Source organism: Castor canadensis, chromosome 12 (genome assembly GCF_047511655.1).
Source record: "Castor canadensis chromosome 12, mCasCan1.hap1v2, whole genome shotgun sequence".
In the NCBI taxonomy this organism is placed as follows: domain Eukaryota; kingdom Metazoa; phylum Chordata; class Mammalia; order Rodentia; family Castoridae; genus Castor; species Castor canadensis.
The window spans coordinates 74,999,524-75,021,609 of record NC_133397.1 but is presented as its reverse complement, the minus strand read 5'-3'; the positions used below and the strand labels follow the sequence as shown (position 1 = coordinate 75,021,609).

The 22,086-nt window shown below is 45.9% G+C and overlaps 1 protein-coding gene across 1 annotated transcript in view; it reads right to left on the bottom strand.

The window, feature by feature from the left end:
• Tcf7l1 (transcription factor 7 like 1) overlaps window positions 1–20,939 on the bottom strand; it is a 150,432-nt gene extending 129,493 nt beyond the window's left edge. The window contains exons 1-3 of the mRNA XM_020163375.2: window positions 20,683–20,939; window positions 20,536–20,599; window positions 20,170–20,297 (exon numbers count right to left, since the gene is read on the bottom strand). Coding sequence (XP_020018964.1) covers window positions 20,170–20,297; window positions 20,536–20,599; window positions 20,683–20,928 — 438 coding nt within the window. The 5' untranslated portion in view covers window positions 20,929–20,939. The remainder of the gene's footprint in view (window positions 1–20,169; window positions 20,298–20,535; window positions 20,600–20,682) is intronic.
• Window positions 20,940–22,086: the final 1,147 nt, after the last annotated feature.

Here is a 22,086-nt window from a genome sequence, read left to right as displayed (position 1 = left end):
CTGGTTTCATAAGCCGGTTCACTGGATTTGGCTGTAGGAGTCTCAAACTAGGCTGCAGGGGCTCTAAGCAGATGCAGAGGGCCGTGGACCCCGCCTCCTGACAGCTTTCCCAGCCAGCCTGCCTTCTGCCTACAGTCTCTTCCACCACAGAGGCTGACTCCTCATTCGTAATAGGGACTCTAACGCTGGCCCTCCTAGGAGGTAGCTCCATACCTTCCCCCTTCCTGTGGAACATTTACTTTCTCTGTCCTGCATGCAACTCTTCCTATCCCAGAAGGCACCTCTAAAATCCATGCCCCCTTTCTGTACAAATGATGAGTAATTATACTAATTACCCTTTACCTCCCACTAACCCCAAGACCTCCCCTGAGCAGGGAAGGAGGGAGGTAGGAGGGGGAGGCAAGAAAGCCGCCAGGGTCTCTCCATCCTGTCCCAACCCACCTCACTCCCTGGGCCCACGCAGGTCAACTGGCTGCCATCATACCTGCTTTCCACAACCTCCACAAGCACTACAGACCCACAATGGTGCTGGGGACCCCAAACTCTGTGACTTCTATAGCTCAGGACTTCATAGAGCCAAGTCCAGACACTACTGACCATTTCCAAAGTGGAGCCTCCTTACTGGAAGGAATGCCGTGGGTCTCCCAGCTCAGTGTCCTTACTATGCAGACCTCATCCCTCAGGTAAACAGAAGCCATCATCATGCCCCTATGGGAGGTGGCACCACAAGGCAGGGACTGGGAGAATCTGATTCTAAGCCTGTCCCTGCCTCTGCCCTGCCGAGTGCCGTCAGGTGAGGATGCTGGCCTCTTTGAGCCTTCATTTGCTCTTGAGTAAAGCAAGGATAACCTCAGTCCCCACCAGCAGCATCATTCTGAGGACTAAATGAAGTATCGAGTGCAATGTTCCCCCGGAACAGAGAGAACACTCAGGAATGAATTGTTCTTGCTGCAAAATGTAGTCTCAAGAGAGCCAGATTCTAGTCCCGCCAGGCTCCTCACCAGCTCCATGAAGTTAGGAACTCTCTTCTCCTCCCTGGGCCTCCATTCCCGTACCGTAACTAAAATCCAACTGGTATCTCTGAGTGTCTTCTAACACATAAAATCTTTCTTCATGGATATACACATGTTTGCTCCCGGGGTTTCTTGATTGAAACCATGGACACTTGGAGGCACATAACCTTTGCTGGGACTGTCCTGTGTCTTGTAAATTGATTGGCAGCGGCGTCTCAGGACTCTATCCACTAGATGCTGGTAGCATGCGCCCAAGACTTAGACACCAAAACCATCTCCAGGCATTGCCAAAGCTCTCTGAGGTGGGGGTGGAAGTGAGCCCCCAGCTGAGGACCACTTTGGATGCACGCTGTGCTTCAACTAACAAGATACATTCTCTAATGCGGTAGACAGTGAACTACTGAATTCCCATGTACCATGCCCGTGAATGGAGTTCATGGAAACTCCACAGGGATCAAGACAAGAAATACACACAGGACTTCTGAGTGTCTTTACATCCGTGGCACGGTTGCTGTGCTCAGTCACTGTGCTCGTAAAGATGCCGTAGACTTTACTTGGCAGACATATACAGAGTCCCATTGAGTGCAGCAGCTCCCCGGGCCCCCCGAGTTCCCCACGTCTGTTCAAGAATGTGCTGGGGAACTTGGCCTGGGGGACAAGAACACAGGAGGGTTCTGTGTGCTCTCCCTGAACCTCGCCTGCAGCATGCTGGAGGAAAGGAAGCTGGGCGGCAGCAGGCTGTGGTGGTCATTCCTGAGGTGGGGAGGCATTTTGCCAAATGTGCGATTCCCTTTGACTTAGTGGTCTTAACCAAACTTCTCCACATACTACTTTCCTAGTTCAGACGAGCCTGGGGCTTGTTGAACAAGTTTTGTATACACTGACAGGACACAGCACGTGTAGCTGCCCACCTTGCCGGGCTTAAGAAAAAAAAAGAATGATGACAAAAAAGTTCAAATGGCCAGGTGGAGGAGGGGTGGTGAGTGTCTGCTGGAGAGAAAGGTCTGTTTATCCAGGGTGTTTAAAAACAAGAATCCTGAACTCCCCTTCTACCTCATTATGACTTCTTTAACATTTGTTTTTAATTTATCCAAGATCATAATCTTCACTGAGGGCCACGTATGAGCCAAACTTGAACTTGAAAACCAAGCTGGGCCTTTTGTTCTGCCTGTGTTAATTAGTGTACAAAGGGGCATCTGATTTCTTTCCTCCCGACAGTCGGAAACACTGGTTGCCATTGATGTAACTAACAACGTTAGGAGGGGGTACAGATAGGCCAGGTGGGTAACGGGCCCTGGGACTGGGAATCAGGAAGTGAAGGTTCTAATCCTGGCTGACTCAGTGTGCCATAAGATGAATTATTTCAATGTGTCACATCTTCAAATAAATGGATACTTTCCTGCTAACTGGATGTGCTGAGTAAACAAATGAGAATTATGAAGATCCACAGAATTCTCCTTATTTGTATTTGAGTGGTACCATAAACCAATGTATGGTTCCCAACCAAAGTGGGTTCTGTGGAGCACTAGTCCCATGAGTTGTGCTTGGAAAAGAAGGTCCCTATGTCTCCTTCACTCATTCAACCAATACTGACTGCGAGCAGTCTATATGCCTGGTGCAGAGAATGCAACAGGGAAGAAAACAGATGCACTTCCTGCCTTCCTCAGTGACTTTAGGATCCAGTGGAGACAAGTGTGTAATGGATAATTAGGCCACATGTCTGCCAACAGTGAAATATGCTCAAGTGCAAAGAGCTGAGAACTTACAGCAGGGAACCATGTGCAAGGCTGGAAGGCACAGGAGTTAGCAGTACTCCAAACACAAGGTCAAATGAGCCCAAGGAATCCTGCATAAAGCACTCTCCTGTGAGAGTGTGTTACGGCATGTTAAAGTTCTAAGAAGTCCTTCAGTGCATCCTACCTGCTTCCATCCCAAGGATGTTGCTCTGGGAAGTGCCGACAGAGACTATTGTTCTCATAGCCTGTAAGAAACTTCGGTTTAAAACAAAAGCCCTTGTTCATATAACTGCAAAACTATCATGTGTCCTCTTGAAACAGGCAAAATACCTTGGAGTTGCTAATGTAATTCTAAAGTATTTTCCTTGGCACAGTCCTATAAAAACATATGGCTTCCATAACTCTGCAGATACTCTCAATATCACAGATGAAGGGAAGTTCACAGACACAAACAGGAGACCAGATTCAAAAGTTCTACCTCCAGCACAGACCTCTGCTTCATTTATTTTTAAAAGAATGTACAGCCTCAATTCTGGGGTGAATTGAAAAAAACTTTCATAATAAGCAAAATGAAAATGATCAGCCACCAATATCAACTTATCAAAACTTAACACACTGAAAGATACCAGAAGTGAACAATGATTTCTCTTGTTAACCTAAAAATGTCCAGGAAGAAGACAAGTTTTTACTATTTATTTTATTACATTCTGTGCATGAAAAGGAGAGAAACATAAATAAATAATATCAGATAGTCACACATGTACAGAAAGAAGGCAGACTTGGAATGCAAGGCACTGTATTGGGGTAATGATGATCCAAAGGCGAACGTGACAGCAAGGGTCCTTAGGAATATGAATTCTTGAAAACTAACCACCCAAGAGTCTGAGAGTGTAGCTCAGTGGTAGAGCACGGGCCTAGCATGTACAAGGTCCTGGGTTTAATCCCTAGCGCACACACCCACACTCACACTAAATGTAAGTGCAAAAATGGCACAGTATGGAAACTGAATTTTACAGGGGCCAGTGAGATCCTGAAATCCCAGGACCAATGCAGCTGATAATGAGTTCACCTTAACAAAGCCCTTATTATGTGCCAGGTGTGTTCCATATGCACATATACAGCCTTATTTAACCTATGAAGTAGGTTCTATGAATATATCAAATTTATGGCCTCAGCCTCAGTATTGATTGGAAATCTACAATTCAGTTCTGGCTTCAACCTTCACAAGACTTCAACGTGTGATCCATGATCAGATGTGATCATGAAGTGGCAACCGTATCTAATTAGTACAATGTAAGAAATAAGGACATGAAGCACACTGGACTCACTGTCATGATCTGCGCATACCTCTTTAAAAATAGGTAGGCGATATAGAAAACTTGAGCGATATCCCTCATGAGCTTTATCTGTTAAAATGCTATCAGTTGGTAGAAATGTAATTTTTATTGAAAGAATATAAGCATAAAAGGCATTAACTTCATATACAAAACAATTATGTATAATTACAATTATTAAATAAATAGGTTAACAGTACTACCAATGTTAAGAGTATACTAAAAAATTATATGATTTTAGAGCAAGTAAGTGCTTATGGTTTTATTTATTTTTTTGCTTATGGTTTTAAATCATAGTCAGCACATTACATTATCTTTCTAATCCCTACTGAGTTGCTGCTATGCTCAGAACATGAAGCAGGTAACCTTTAGTGGCTATAGATGCACTTCAGTATTGAGGTGGAGAGCTCTAAATAACCTTTTCCATTAAAAGGACTCAGAGCTCCTTTTAGAAATGGTGAGGGGTTGGGGATTTAGCTCAGTGGAAGAGCGCTTGCCTGGCAAGTGCAAGGCCCTGAGTTTGGTCCCCAGCACCGAAAAAAAAAAAAAAGGAAAAAATAGAAATGGCGAGCTCCAGGTCTGGGACAGGAAAGGTACAAATGGACCTGGGACATCCTGCTGCACCAACACTGTGTCCAAAGGACTCTGCAGCCAACTGGAAGAGGTGCCAACTGGCTAAAGATGGGATCATTTGAGTATTAATAGGGATAATAATTGCAAAAAGACTAAAAGACATTAAGTAGGTTTAAATCTATAAGTTCATAATTTTTTTTTAAGTTCATTGGGTCACCTTTATAGGATGACAGAAAGTACCTGGAAACTAGTAAATAAATAAAAGTAGTTAAGCATTTAGGCTTTTATCATATGATCTAGAGCAAGGGTCTGCAAACGTTTTCTGTAAAGGCCCAGTGAGTAAATCTTTCCAGCTCTGTAGGTCACATATGGCTTCAATCACAACTACAAGACTGGGCACCTTGTAAATCAAAGCAGCCCTAAATAATATGCAAATGAATGGGCATAGCTGTGTTCTAATAAAACTTTATTTACAAAAATAAGTGGCAGACTGGAGTCAGCCTCTGGACCTTAGTTTGCTGACTCTAATCTAATGTAACTAAATGGTTGAGGTGGGTAGTTTCACTTTTCAAAAATATCACAGCTGACAGATGAAGCCGGAATGTTACAAATAGACGATTACCACTTTGAAACTGCTAGTGAAGTAAAGGAATAGGTGGCAGTCACCAACCAGTATCTGTAAACATCAGAGAGAGAGAGAAGCAGACCTTAAGTGTCTCCGGATAGAAGGACAACACCCATGAAAACATAAATAAGAAAGATGGCTAGGGATGTAGGTCAGCAGTAGATCACTTGCCTAACTTGTACAAGGCCCCAGCGTCCCAACACTACACAGGAAAGAGGAGGGAGGGAGGGAGAGAGAGGGAGAGAGAATGAACACTGAAGCTTGATCAAGAATCTAAGTCTAGCTGGGCACCAGTGATTTATGCCTGTATTCCTAGACAATCAGGAGGATAGAGGTTCGAAGCCAGCCTGGGCAAATAGTTCACGAGACCCTATCTCGAAAAAACCCATCACAAGAAAAGGGCTGGGTTCAAGGTATAGGCCCTAAGGACATGAAGTACTGCAAAAAAATTTAAAAAGAGAAAAAGAAAAGAAAGAATCTAAATCTAGGCTGGGGCTTAGGGATAGAGCCCCAGCCTAGCAATCACTGAATTCAAACTCCAATCCTGGCAAAAATAAATAAATAAGAAAGAAAGAATCTAAATCCAGAGCTGGGCCTAATCCCAGGATTTGACAGGCAGAGGATTAGGAGTTCTAGAACAGATTGAGCTACATAGCAAGATCCTGCCCCAAAAACAAACAAAAAGAATCTAAACCTAACAGTTTTCAAGATGTGCAGGAGACAAAGAGACAGACTGAAAGACATCATGGGGTTGCATTTAACAAAATCCAGACTGTGAGAAACTCCACAGGAGTCATCCAGATAAAACCTAAAAACCTAATTAGGAAGTTCTTTACATTCTGTGAAGAATACAGAGCAGAATTATCAACTTTGCTATCTCAGTATTTCACAAGGAAAAAACCTCCAAAATCAAGTACTATAATTTCTTGATAAATCACCTTTGATTCAGACATAACAAAAACTATTAAAACTATAAAGAAGCTGGGTTTTTTGTTTTGTTTTGTCTTGTTTTGCAGTGCTGGGGATCAACTCAGGGCTTGCCACCTGCCAAGCCAACAGCTAGCCCGTTATTTTTTTTTTTTTTAATGAGGTACCCAAAAATATCTTGCCTTTCATCCTATGTAGCATTCATACTATGATAGCAACTTGAAAAACTATTATTTCTGCACTACAATGTCAAATTTTTAAAATGTGGTAATTCATTGGGCAGGCAAAGTGGTTCAGTGATAGAGCACCTGCTAGCAAGTGTGAGGCCTTGAATTCAAATCCTGGTACTGCCAAATATATGTATTGAGGATCACTCCACATTAATAATCCTACCACAGTAACAATGGTTTGGGCAAAAAAAAAAAAATCATTAAGAGCTACTAATGGGTGAAAGTTTAATTAAAAATGGGTCACTTATATAGTAACCTCTGCAAGATTCTGATTAATTAGAAAAAAAAGAAAAAAGCAATTTTGGGGGGGGTGGTTGAGGCAGGGTCTCCCTATGTAGCTCAAGCTGGCCTCAAACTCATGATCTCCTTGTCTCACTCTCCCAAGGGCTGGGATTACAGACATCTACCAACATGCCTGGCAGACATAATTTTAACCAAGTAATCAAAATTAATCACACAGAAGAAGTCAAGAACATGAGAGACACACATGGAAGAACTGTTCCAGACTGGAAGAGACTAAAGGAACATGGTAACTAAGTGCGATGTGTGGTGGTGGACTCTTCTGGGACCTTGAAGTGGTTCACATGGTTCCTCAAACAGCATGATAGGTAATGATGGTGTGCACGTTCCCCGTTTTGTTTTTGTTTGGGCTGGGGATTAAACCCAGCACCTCACACACATGCTGAACATTCATTCTACTGCTAAGCTACAGCCCCAACTTCCAATTTTTTAAAAATGTTTTCCATTGTTACAAAATATATTAAGACAATAGGCAAGGTCAGACTAAGGTCTGTAGATGAGACAACAGCACTAAACCTGTGTCAATTTCCTGGCGTGGGTAACTACTGTGGTGAATGTCCCTGTTTTTACAGCGTGTCTTGTCCCTGTATTATATTCAGAATTCACATATGTTATCTAGTGGCACAAAAATAATCTAGCTACTTGAGAATTGTGCTTCTTACGTAAAGGGACTTGGACATCCAACTTACTCCAACATGGCTCAGAAAGAAGTTACAGAAAAAAAGGATAAAGAAAACACAGTATAATGTCATGCAGAGAAATTTGGGGAAAATTCTTTGTGCTATTTTTACATTTTCTCTGTCTGAAATTACTCTAAAATTAAAAGTTAAATGCATATATATAAATAACTCATGCACTATGTTACTTAGTATTCCACATATAAGTTATTTTAACTTACATAACAGGCTTACAAAAGTATAGATACAGAGACCATCCTGATGATAGCAACTTGATTGAGAACTCACACAAACTCACTTTCACAGGAAAGTGATATGTAAGTCTTTGCAAAGGGAACTGCCAACCATGAAATTCAAAAACCTGCACTAAAAACTGATGCTGACACACCAATAACTTTTAAGCATGACTTCTCCCCTGACATTTAATCATTCTTAATAAAGGTATTTTGAATAATTTTATTAAAACACTGGTTAAACTGGGCATGGTGGCACACATATGTAATCTCAGGTGGAGGCAGGAGGATTGAGAGTCCAAGGCCAATTTGGGCTCCACAGCAAATTCAAAGCCAATCTGGACTACATAGTGAGACCCTGATTCAAAAAAAAACTGATTAAAATCTTTGGTCGCTAAACATCCTACTACTACTGCTGTAAACTTATAATAATACTATAAATTATTTTAATAACATTTCACATTTTTTTTATCCCAAAGATCCATTCTATGACACTAACATTTCATTTCAACCTTGGTCAGTCAAATCCTGATTTTTAAAACGAGGCCCATTAAAATGTAGTTCAGCGAACCTCAAAGATCTATAATTATCCCTATTTTGCCAGAGCAGACCGTGGAGCACACAGCAAGCACAGACTCATACACGCTCTCCCAAAGGGAAGGGGACAGCCTGTCAGTGGGCGTGTTCCTCCACCCCTTAAGCCCTGGGTTTCTTTCCACACCATCCTCCACCCTCTTTCAGTGTGGGGCTTGAAGGCACAGCTTGATAACCACTGGCTCCAAACTCCAGTCTCTATGTCCCAGCCCCTGTGACAATGCCCCTCTCTCCCACTCCACAGCTCCAGCACCACGTCTCTCTCCCTGACGAGCATTTTATAACAAACACTGACGTTAGCAAATAGAAGGACAAAGGGTTTTCATCTCACATCCTCTGATACTCCCACCATACTGCTCCTCTATGCATCCCACTAGAAAAGTTTAAGTAGCTAATATAATTAGTAGGTAATGGCTACATCAAATTTACATACACGACAATATTCATACATGTACAAGAAAGTAGGGCTACTCAGGAGCAGGAAGTAGTAGGCAAGAGACTAGGTCGACATGTGCACATCATTATTACATATCAAGGAACATTTAAGGAACCAAGCTTACCACTTCAAGAGATAGGAAGATAAACAAGAGAATTTGGAGGGGGAGAAAGACAGATTAAAAGGAGCTACAGAGCACAGAAAAACAAAGATTAAGACAGCAATTAACATCATCTCTGAGACTGTAAAGAGACCAGCATTAAGGTTCCAACTCCACCCAGGAGTTAAAAAGCACTGATGAATAAATGACTGCAGAGAGATGTTACATCTTTTACAAAATCTTGCTCCAAATGGCATCTTCACATTAATTTTGGCTGTCAAATTCCCATGAGAGGAAACTGAAGCCACATGGCACCAGATCCTACCCCTCAAGTCTGAAAAGCTGGCTCTACCAGCTTCTCACCTCATCTCCCAGTCTCAGCTTCCTCAAGGACAAAACAGATTATAGTATCAGATACCTAAGAGTTCGGGGGAAGTTCCAATAGTGTGCCCTGGAACACTGAAGATACCTATAGGGCTGCCTTTTCACGTTGACGTTTAAATAGTCATGCTGTCAATATTCAATAAACAAATCACTTATGCATCAGGTGTTATATTCTAGATAAGGAAGCATCTTGAGGTGCACTATCTCTGGGCACAGCTCACTGTGGATGATCTCCCCAAATGGTAGAGACGTTAAAGCTTCAGTAAGCACACCTGAGCCCTTCTCCTGTGTCCACCACCACAACTGATTGCTTTTTCTTTCTTTTTTTTTGGTGGGACTGGGGTTTGAACTCAGGGCTTCACACTTACAAAGCAGGCACTCTACCACTTGAGACACACCTCCAGTCCATTTTACTGATTATTTTGGAGATGGGGTCTTTCTGATCCTCCCGATCTCAGCCTCTCAAGTAGCTAGGATTACAGATGTGAGCCACTGGCACCTGGTTTCAACTGACTGCTCTTGTTCAGGTCAGCCATCTGGTGAGCTTGTACTCCATACCTGTGAGGTGAACTGGATGGCTCCTTCCAGCTCAGGGTACTCCAGGACACTCATGTGGGTCCTTGATAAGAATCTCAGGAGGAACCCACCCCTACGTGGTATGTCTCACAAATCCAGCTCCATTTATGGAGGGAAGTAACATCCCAAACATCAGAATTCACTGGAGCCAACACATCTGGACTTCGATTTGATCTGATTTTCATATCACTCATTCCTACCTTCTTAGTTTTTCTTCCTCATCATCAGACCGACCTATTTCTTAATTATAGTTACCAGCTAGTTACACCTTTCCACACATTTCCTGTACACATTTCTACAAATAATACCCCATTCACCTTATGAGGTCTAAGATATTTGTCTCTCTAGCATTGAGTGCCTTCATCACTCAGGTTACAGGGAAGGCTTAGCCAGCACCCCAAGTGCCTCCCCAACTTCTACTGACCCATACTCATGCTATCATTTTTCAGGAAGACACCACCTGGAATGTAATTTGGGAAGTGAAGGCAAAAATACTCAACTTCATGATTTCTAATTTCAAACCAACTTAGACACACACTGCTATACGCCCACAGACACAAAGATACTGAGAGGGTGAGAAGGAAAGACCAATACCGCTTCTGTGATTCCAAAAATAATAACTGTATTAAGTCAACTTCTGCTATAATGATCTTTTATAGATAATTGGGACTGACTTGTTTTATATGTAGACAGCTTAAAGAAAGCAGGTATTTATCAAATATTTTATAAAAGGAAACATAAAGATATAATATTTGTATGTTTGGTTTACCAGAGCTTGGTTTGTTAACCAAACTATGTTGTAATACAAATTGCAGGGCAAGTGAGTGAGTTTACTCCTCTGGCACTCTTCTACACCAAAGACACACCTGGTATGTTCTTCCAACTCTCGCTGATTTCAACAAGGAAAACCAGTCTCCAGCTTCTAAAGCAGTCAAATGTTGGTAAATAACCACTTTTTCCTGAAGTTCCTGGGGCAGCAGGCTAAAGGTTATTCAGTCCTCTGCAGCTGGCCTTAGCAGGACAACATCAACTCCAGCCCCTCACTCACTAGGACAACTGTTGATTGGGAAGGGATGTGCCCAGGTCCAATTTGTAAAGCTGGAACAAATCTACACACCCTTCACCCCAAGTGGGAGTCCCACCAGGATTTCTGAACTGAGAACAAAGATCAGTGCCTCTCCCCCAGAGGAAGGCCAGTGATATCAGGCCTGTGTATAGAGTCACCAGGGTAGAAAAAGAAGAGCTAGACTTTGGACTCAACCAAGTTTAAATCTTGGCACCTGCAGTGACCAGTAGTATGACTTTGTACGACATACTTGACCTCTACGAGTCTGTGTGCAGCAAAATGGGAATAATAAGTACCTACTTCCTAGCAAGTCAGAATCTATGAAAAATACAAAGATTCTAGCAGCCATTGCCAAGTACTTCCCAAATAGGGTGAAGTCACTTCAAAAACAGTCAGAAAGAGCAGACATCTCAACATGCAGTTGCCAACCATGAAAAGATTTAAGACAAAATCATTCTTTTTCTTTTTCTGCAGTACTGGAGTTTGAATTCAGGGCCTTGCACTCGCTAGGCAGAAGCTCTATCACTTAAGCCACACCTCCAATCCTTAAGACAAAATCTTAATATTAGTTTGATGGCCAAAAATTACTGTCTTAATTAGCAACATGGGAGGTTGAACATAGTTTCACGTATTTGGTGCATTTAGAGTTCATTCTTTTGTAAACAGAATGTTTATGTTTACTTTTTACAATTAGGGTGAACACTTGAAAACTGATTTCTGAAAATGTTGTGACAGTCTAAGAGCACGAATGTGAATTCATTTCCTGTCCTGGGAACTCCAGAAAACTGGTATGATTTCCACAAAAACTCCTAAAAAGGGCTATGCTTAGGAAAACGTCTTGATGATTTTGTTTTCAAACACTGACACTGAAGTGTACTTCTAAATTAAATCCTCATTTCCCATGAAAATCTGTAGGTGATGGACACAGTGAAAAGATTTTAGGGTCTTGAAATATGCTTTAGAACCTTAAAGGTACCTACCAGCTGAGGGCTAGAGGTGTGGCTCAAGAGGCAGAGCACCTGCTTTGAAAGTGTGAAAGAGTTCAAACCCCAGTCCCTCCAAATAAATAAATAAATAAATAAATAAAAAGGTACTCAGGGCATCTCTAAACACCTGAATCACAGAATGAAACCAGTGCCCCAGAGATGCTCCCTGGGCCTCAGAGCCAACACAAAGAAAAAGATCAGGTCCCCTTCGCTCCCCTCAGAGTGTCTCATTCGCAAGTGCCAAGGTTTTGGAAACTGCATTTGTTTCATTCTTCCCTAAATCCATTCCAGTTTGGGAGACCACAAAACACAGGGCCAAAAAAAAAAAAAATTACATTAGCCAAATTGATGCCGTTCTCTATATGCTCTTTAAAAAAAAAAGAAAGAAAGAAAGAAAGAAAATTGGTTTTTGTTTTTAGAGTTGTTTTTTTTTTTTAACTCGGGGCCTTGTACTTGGTAGGCAGGCACTTTACACTTGGGCTACACCCCCAGCACTTCTTGCTTTATTTTTCAGCTTAGGGTCTAGCACTGTTGCCTGGAGCCAGCCTGGGACTGAGATCCTCCTACCTACACCTACTGCACAGGTGGGACTGCAAATGTGGACCGCCATCCCCAGCTTGTTTCGGGTTTTGTTTGTTTGTTTGTTTATTGTAGTGGTTTGAACTCAGGGCCTCACGCTTGCTAGGCAGGCACCCAACCACAAGAGCCACTCCAGCCCTGTTTTGTATTGGGTATTTTCAAGATTAGGCCTAGCCTAACTGCCTAGGCTGGCTTTGAACTGCAGTCTTCCTGCTCTCTGCCTCCTGAGTAGCTAGGATTACAGGCATGAGCCACTAGCATCTTGCCCTGGCTTGTTTGTTGAGATGAGGTCTCACTAACTTTTTGCCCAGGCTGACATTGAACCTGGATCCTCTCAATCTCCAAGAGTAGCTAAGATCAGAGATGTGAGCCACTTTCCCAACACTTCTATATGCTTTTTAGTGGTCAGTCCTCCTTGTCCTCGACTACTTATCACATCCTTTATCAGTCCCAACTGCAAACAAGTTGTGTTTTGATTCCCATCTCTATCTCCCTTCAAAACCAGCCAACTCCACACAATAGAGGAAAGAACTTCCCAGGTGTGTGGTGTCTTTCAATCAACACACAAACATTTCTTTAACAGGTTGCTAAGAAGCTCCAACATTTCCAGCTTCATGATAAAGTAAAGAGGAACAGACTATAGCCTCCCTGCTGCCAACAAAATTCCAGGACCCTCACCCCAGCCAATTTGCCCTTGATTTTACTGAGAATATTTAAAACACATCCAGGGGCAGAGTTGTTCAAGCAGTACCAGCACCTGCCTAGCAAGCGTGAGGCCCTGAGTTCAAACCCCAGTATGGCCAAAAAAAAATTAAAAAACCATCCAGTGCACACTCCCCTCCATTTCTGTCAGTTCCAACCTCTGAATTTTCCCACATCCTCCTCTGCAACTTGAGCTAGTCTGTAAAACTGGGAGAACACCTGCCTTCCTACTGAAGCTCTCAGTCTCTGCTCCTCTTCCTCCTGTCTTTTCTGTTTGCCTTCAGCCCTGCCCTAGAAACAAGCTCCTATGCCAGCAAGATGAATATGCCTTCCTCTATAGGCAAAGACCTTCCTTTCCCTCTTTTTCCACACTTTTTTTTTTTTTTTTTTTTTGTGGTACTGGGGCTTGAACTCAGGGCCTTCACCTTGAGACACTCCACCAGCCCTATTTTTGTGAAGGGTTTTTTGAGCTAGGATCTTGAGAACTATTTGCACAGGCTGGCTTCAAAACTCGATCCTCCTGATCTCTGCCTCCTGCACCACAGTCAGTCTTAAGTAGGTTGTCTAGAGCCTGGTTTTCCAGCGTCTTTCAGGTAAAACTGACAGAAAGCGAAATGTGCTACCATGAGCTGCTCACAGCCCTGAGCCCTCCTCCGCACTTGCCAAGCGTCCCTTCCATCCTCCTTCAATGACATGCTTCCCTGCTGTAAGCATCCCGCCCCTTGTTCTTCCACTCCCCTGAATCATCCAGTCACTGCAATATTCCCTAAGTCCACAGTGTCCTAACAGCATCTCCTAAAGTTCAGGGAGCATCTGCCCAGCACTGGGGAAGCAGAGACGAAAAGCCAGATGCCACCTGGAGAAGTCAATACCCTGGTCACCTGAGCTCAGCACCAGCAGTTAACTGTAACCTTCCGTCCGGGTACCACATCTCCCCACACAAATGCAAGCAGTCATCCCTGTCTCTCCCATCCAACCCTTCTTTTCCACTCTGACACACTTTACCCTTTTACCTCTCTCCTGACTACTGAAAGTCTCCTCATTATTCTAGCTCCTTCCAGGTCGTGCCCCTCCAACCCACCATTATCTTTCTAAGCAAGAGTATGACATGAATGAGTCACATCACTTCTAGGTATCCCTGTGTGTGTGTGTGTGTGTTGGGGATTCGGGGATTGAACCTATGGCCTCATGCATGCTAGGCAAGCACTCTACCACTAAACCACACCTCTACCCTTGGCCTAATGGTTGATGGTTCTCTGCTGCCTCTTGAATAAGAACAGATTCCTTTCTTGGCATTCAAGGCTTCCCGTGCCCTGGCCTCCTATGTTTCAAGACAAATGGAAGAGAAAAAGCTGACTATCCCCAATAGCCCTGGACTCTCCTCCTAGTCTTTGATCTCCCTGTGCTGGTTTCCATCTCAAGACGATGAGAGTAAAGAATGACTTCTACTCTTTAAATACCTCTGTACTACTTCATTTTTTTCATAATTACCAAAATTTACTTTGGATTTTAACATGAGTTTCAAGGACTAGTTTAAAATCACCCCTCTAACCTGCTTTCCGTGGTCATCCCAGCTCAAAGCAGTTTTTCCAAATTTCTCCTCAGTCAAAAAATGCTTCTCCAGACTTAACTGCCTCTTGGAATAGACCTCCTCTTACAGTACTAATACTGTTTTGTTTAAGAGCTAGAAAGCTAGTATTTTTATTTCTTTTTTTCCTTGCCTCAAATTCTGAAGTTTTTATTATCATATTACTGTTGTACTGGGGGTATGCTGTCACATTTACAAAAGTTCTTACAATGTATCTTAGTTAAATTCACCCCTCCAACATTTGAGAAGAAGGATTGCAGGATACTTTTATCCTCCCTCTCCCCACTCCTGGAACAGTTTCAACGGGTCTCATTTTTCCACTTCCTAACATTTCCACCATGTTCACCCTCCTACACCCTTTCCTTATATCACCCCCTCCCACAGTGTTGCTTTTTCCTAACTTCACTGTTCTATCTTTTAGGGCAAAGACTGTGTCTAATACAACTTATCTCGTCTAGTTCCTTAGCCACCGGCCATGATAGGTACTCAGTACACATCAATAAACAAGTCAAGGAGTTGCAAATTGATCTTAAGGATACAAATCTAAATGTCCCCAGTTTAGCAAATGAAATCTGTCTGTCAACTGGGATTACTTACAGCCTTTCCATTACAGAAGATTTTTCCAGTAGGTTAATCATTGAAATTCTTTTTCATTCCACTTTTTGTTTGTTTGTTTGTTTGTTTGTGCTCCTGGGGACTGAACTCAGGACCTCACTACTTGCTAGGCAAGTACTATATCACTTGAGCCATGCCTCCAGCCCCTTTTTGCTTTAGTTTGTTTTACAGATAGGGTCTCAGACTTTTTCAGGGGCAGCCTTATCCAGCAATTTTCCTACTGTGCCTCCTGAGTAGTGTGATTACAGGCGTGCACCCCAACAGCTAGCTTGTTTTTTGAGATAAGGTCTGGATAACTTTTTTTGCCCAGGCTGGCCTCAAACCGAGGTTTTCCTATCTCTGCCTCCCAAGTAGCATGAACCACTACACCTGGCCTTCATTCCACAACTCTTTTTATTAACATTACAGGATACCATAAAGGCCAGAACACTCTTTGTTAATAGTGGTTATGAGTGTGTGTATGTGCATACCAGCCTACCTTCTTCTCAAGAAACCCTAGAAATGAGATCTCTGAAGAATGAAAGCAAACCCTAACTTTCCAAAATGATAACAAGTCAAGTCAGATATTCCCTGCCAGATCCACCCATCCAAAGGAAAAAGACTGACAGGGTTCAAGTCCCTCCACAGAGTTTGAAACCAAATGTCACCCTAGCAATCCGAATGCCAAAACATCAGCTACACAGCAGAGCCCTCCCAAAAGCTTGCTCCATGTGAAAAGCCCTCATTAAACTCAGAGTTATATTTAGCGAAAAATGGAAGAGAAGTTATATTTAGATGAAATGACTTAAAAGAATTTTGCCAAAAGCAGCATGTTCATACTCATCTTTAAAAAGAAAAGGTTTTCCTTATCTGTTAGAACAGACAATTCCTCAGAACAACCTCTTTATAGGTACATAAAGATTTCTGCTTGTCTAGAAAAAACGGAGGGCCAACCACATCAGCAAGACTACCCAGGAGAAACTGGGATACAAGGGACTTAAAGAAAAGACCAGAACAATTTCATACACAAATCTGACATAGATTGACAAAAACATGAGCAACCTGTGCTTGAGGTGCACTTTAGTAACTTCTAAATTTATATCCTGGATGCATAAACTGTAACTGCACTGAGTGACTCTTCCTAGACATGTTCCTTTCACAAATGTCATTTGCACTCACACTGTGGTCACAAACACTATCACTTTGTAGCTAGCTTGCCAAGCCATATCCAACAGTTTGCTCTGGCTCTTCTTCATCTTAAAACTATTTTTGATATTTATTTTTTAATATACTGACTTTTTCATTTTTTTAATTAGCATATACTGATAGTACGAAAGGGTTTTACTGATGGTAATTCCATCGATGCATACAGTGTACTTAAAACAAGTTCACCTCCTCCATTATACCTACCTTCTTCCTCCCCCTTTTTCAGTGTTAGGTGGGTTCCATTACATTTTCTTAACTAAATTCTACTCGAAGCACACCAATATAGTTTTGTGAACCTGTGAAGTCTCTCTAAGAATGAACACTGTCGAAGCCAGGTGCTGGTGTCTCATGCCCATAATCCTAGCTACTTGGAAGGCTAAAATCAGGAGGACTGAAGTTTGAGGCCAGCTGGGCAAACAATTTGCAAGACCCCATCTCCAAAATAATCAGAGCAAAATAGACTGGAGATGTGGCTCCAGTAATAGAGTGCCTGCTTTGTGATAGCTCTGAGTTCAAATTCCAGTCCTACCCCAAAAAAAAAAAAAAAGAATAAATAAATGTATAATTTGGGGGTGACTACTAGAAATAGTGAGTAATGGTTCTGGCAGTTTATTCCTCTTCCTAGAGGCTACAGGTTTCCAGAAAGGTAAGATAAGCACACATGAAGTGGTGCACACCTGCAATCCCAATATCCACGAGGCTAAAGCAGGAGAAGCTGAAGTTTGAGGCCAGCATGGGCCAAACAGCAAGATCCTGTCTTAAAAAAAGCACACAGTTCTGAGGCTTGCCAGTCAGCCCAACCTAAGGGAACTTCTTCTCTGAAAGGGCATTCCACAGCATCCCAGCCAGGCCAGAGTGGAGGGCAAAGATGACACAGCATGGACAGACAGCCTGACTGCAGGACCTGCCTGCTCCACTGGTCCCAGTAGCAATTATGCCAATGGGTGAGGTGGCTGAGGCTGCCTACCTGCTATTCCTAAGGTCTGGGAACACTCTGAAACACTCCAGCCACTCCCCACTCTTGCTTCTGGTTTGGTATCCAGAAAATGCTAGAGCAATAAAGAACTGAGATCACTCAATTTTATACCACTTATAGGTATAGCCTACAACTGTGCAATTTACAGGTGAAACAAAAAAAGACCAAAGAAGCCAAAAAGAGAGACTGGATGATATGCTCCAGGTACCCCTTCTCTGCAGCTACCTCCGTCCCTTTCCTCACCCACATGTATCTACATTCATCTTACCAGGCTAGGAAAACAGAGGGCCACTCGTTCTGATCCATGGTTTGCCTCCAAGGAAAACCACATTAATTACATTGATATGTTCACCCAGAGGGAAATCACCATCTCCCTTAGAGCCCAAACAAGTGCTTAAGGTCTCCTTATTTGCTTTTTTACTGGCCATGACGCTCAAGACTAAGGTCAAGCTAGAAAGAAATATCCCCAGTACATCAATGAACTTAAAATGAACCAGGTGGCAGGCTTAGGAGAGGCACAGAAACACCAAAGGAATTGAATTTGATCTGTTTCAGCAGTTCACCTGGGAGACAAGATGTAGGTATGAGAGCAGGATGGGAGTCTAAGTCCTCAGAAGAATAGGTGTGTCAGGGGGCTGGTGACATGGGAATTGAAGAGAATGGTGCAGGATGAGCAGGGACAGTTAGAGGCATGCAGGTGGGGAGAGTTTCAAAATCCCACACAGGCCTGGAATTTAGTCATCTGGAATCCCCAGTCAGCAAGAGTTAACCTTTGTAAGTTCTTATGCACATAAGACGATAGAAGGAAGAAAAGACACAAACAGAAAATCTGTCTCACTTGGGCTCTTAGTGGCCAGGCAACCAGAGACTGTGGTCAGTCATGGCCCAAAATTCTGAACCTGAGAGGCTGGAAGAATCAAAATAGCCTAAAGAGAAATGGGTGTGGGGAGGAGAAAGACATATTTGGGACACTTCTCATGTCTTTTAATTGATAGAACCTGGCTCATGACTGACACCCAGATGTTAATTGCTCTTGCTTCCCACTCTCCAGACACCCTGATGATAAAATGGGAAAGAAACACACTTCAGTGGCATACCTTCCCCCAACCCCCCCCCCACAGAGTTCTGGCCAGCTCCATTTCCATCTGCAGGTTTACTCTTTTCTTTTCTTTCTTTTTTTTTTTTTTAAGAATTATCTGGGATAATATGACAGTAGGCTGAGGATGGGAAAGCCTGGTTAGAAATAATTAGTCCATGACACCCCTTTTGTCCCCTTTTGGGGGGTTTTAAGGCAGCACTGGGGTTTGAACTCAAGGCCTCATGCTTGTTAAGCAGGTGCTCTACCACTTGAGTCACTCCACCAGCCTACACCATTTTTCTTGAAATATGGTTGAGAAAAAGCATCGACCATAGGCCAATATCCAGCTTTCACACTAAAAATGACACATTCAGGACCAGCATGGGCCAAAGCTGCCGGGGCAAAGCCATGAGATCTATGTGGCCCCACACCCAGATGCATCAGCGATTCATAGCCCCCAACACTCCATCTAGTAACGAGAGCGCCCCCACTGAACCAAATGTGGTGGCCAACACTGACAAGCAGGCACGGTCCATTCAGCATCATGCACCTCTCAGGCAGCCCTTTAATTATTATTTAAGGACAACTTTAGCAAAAAAGTGAGTTTGCAGGGGGGATTGTGGGGGGGGGAAGGGCACTCCAGAGGGGCCAACACTCCAGGACCCCAGCAGGCACTGGGGAAGCAAAAAATGAACGGTGTACGAGTGAGTGGCAGCACGCACACAGCCTGGCACACAGTAGGTAGGTGTTCACCCGAGATCTGCCATCACATCCAGCACCTGCGCGGAGAGCCCGGGGATGGAGTGGTGGCTCGGGGGACACAAAGGCCTCGCCAGCCAGGAACTGTACCCCTCGCTACGCGGGGGAGGGGGGCGGGAGCTTAGAGCTAGAGAAGGGGTGAAGGAATCCGCCCTCATTTGCACGTCGTCTGGGGCCCGGTCAATTTGCTTAATCACCGCTCCAAATGCCAGCGCGCAGCACACAATGCGCGCCCATTAACAGGTTTAAAGTGTGGCAGCGCTCGCTTTAAATGAGAAAAGCCGGCAACAAAAGAGGGAAAAAGCCAAGTTCCTCAACTTGGAGAATGCCTAGGGTCGCCCTCGAAATCATCTCGCGGAGTTTAAAATCCAGAGCTCGGCAGAAGTTGGGGCCCCAGGGTGAGGGCTGAGGGTGGACAGGGGGGTGTCGTGAATAACCCGCCACAGAAGGCGGGGTTTGCTACGAACCAGCTCACAGTCGCCCAGGGAACTCGGGGACCAGGGGACAGCGATGTCAACCCAGCTCCTTCCGAAAGCTGACCCATCTCTAGGAAGGAAAGCAAGACCCCCACCCCACCCCAAGCGAGCACAAATCCAAGTTTTCCTTTGGAACAAGCAAAGAATTCTGAAGGCTAGGGTACACCCCAGAGGTGGATCTCCAGGCCTCGACCCGCAACAGGAGAGAAGTTAAAAGAACTTTACTTTCATCCAAGCACTGGCCAGCGCAGCCTTACGCGCGGCAGCCAGAGTAGTTTAACTCCGCAAACAAGTTCTGCCCAGGATCAGCGCAGGAGGCCCCATCCCCCACTCCATGGCCGAGCCCGGGGGCGCATCCCGCCGCCCCGGCCCAGCCGGGCCCGGCGCCCACCCGCCCCGGCGCAACCCGACCGGCACTCACCGTGCGCGCTCCTCCCGGAGACAAGGGTCCGTTGGAGAGGTACGGGCTGCTCAGGTCCGGGATCATCAGGAATGGGTATCCCGGGTACGCGGGTCCCTTAAAGAATGGGCCGTCCTGGGGCCTTCTCACTGCCGACAAAACCAAGGCGGGGTGAGGCCCGGGCGCCGGGGACAGCGCCGCCGCAGGGGACCCGGAAAGGGGATCGGGAAGCCGAGCGCCCCTCGCGCGAGCCCCAGGGCGGCTGCTGCAGAGAGGGTGGGAAAGCAGAGGCTCGGCCACCGGGGCTCGGGGGACCGCGGGCCGCCAGGGTAGAGGCGCGCAGCGCTGCGGGGCCGGGGAATGGAGACTGGTCCCGCGGACACGTACCTTCGGCGAAGTAGTCCCGCGGCTTCTGGAAAGCGTCTCGGGAGGGCTGCGGGCGCCTCTCCGCCTGTGGAAGAGACACAAAGGCGAGGCCGGGTGAGCGGGAGAAGGGCTGGGGTCCCCCGGGGCCGGCCATGGGCGCCTCCTTACCTCTGAGTCCGAGCTGCTGCTCTGGTTCTCCGACTCGTTGACCAGGGACGACTTGACCTCGTCCAGGTCCCGCTGAGCCGAGGCGCTGTCGCTGCTCGGCTCCTGCTCCTCGCCCCCCTCGTCCTGAAAGGGGATCAGCTCGTCGTTCGCCCCGAGGTCGTCCCCTCCGCTGGCCGTCCCAGCTCCCGAGCCGCCGCCTCCCCCGCCGCCACCACCGGCGCCGCCACCGCCACCAAGCTGGGGCATGGTGGGGCCGCGGGCCGGGGCCGCTGCGCTCCGAGCCCCGCGCCTCCCGCGCCCTGCCCGGCCCGGCCCGGCCGGCGCCCCTCCCTCCCTGCCTCCCGCTCCGCTCGCCGCCGCCGCAGCAACAAAGTTTGACAGGGCGTGGCCCCGCGGGAAGCGGGCCCCGCGCGGCCCGGCCGGGGCGGGGGAGCTCGGCAGGGGCCCCTCCGGCAGCGCGGAGCCTAGGGCTCCCCAACTCGCAGCCGCCGCCTGCTCCGCCGGGGCGTCCCAGCGCCTGGCCCGCCGGGGAGGGGCGAGCGGGGAAGGAGGGAGGGACCGCCCGGCTGGGCAGGGGGGCCGGAGGGAGGAGCCCCGGCTGCAAGCTGACACCCGCGCGCCTCGCGGAACCCGGAGCGCTCCGGCGCGCGCACACTCGCATTCACACTCGCGCACGACTCCCTCGCACCTTCCGGGGGCTACGCCTCTCGCAGCGCAGCGTGCAACGCCCTGACCTCCCAAACTCGACCCGATCGCCTCCCCTGCGCCTCACGCGTAACCCCGCCAACCTCCATGGTCCTCCCCGCACCCGTCCGCATCCCTCTAACTTTCTTGCAAACAACCCTCGGAACTCTGTGTGGGCTCACACCCCCTCCCACGGTGTTGTGCGCGCTGGCGGGCGGCACTGCCCCCTGCGGGAAAGCCTCAGCTGCGCAGAGCCGCCGCCTACCGCGGCTCTGCCTGGAAGTCCTCGGAGCTCCGAGCGCGTCTGCGGGGTCGGCCCGGCCGGATGCACAGAGCCGGGGATTGGGGAAATTTATGGCACTCCGAAATACGCCTGGCGGCCTTCCGTTCTCCTTTCCTGTGGAGGTGTAACGGATTCCTCATCCCAGACTAGGTTTCGACTTTGTCCAGATATCCAGAGTCGCGTTCCATTGAAGTTCCAAAGATCACCCGTAGTTTGGGGCAAGGTGCTAAATCGAATAATCACTGTCTCTTGAAAGGACTTAGATTCCATTCATTACAAGGGAAAATTGGCATCCGGTCACAAAGCTGCCTTGGTAACCAGTGAACATGAGAAAAATGCCCAATAGGTAAAGAAAGGGTATTTTTGTAATGATACTAAGATACGGTCCCTCAGGACTGGGAGTGTAGTTTAGAGGTAGAGCATGTGCTTACTACCAT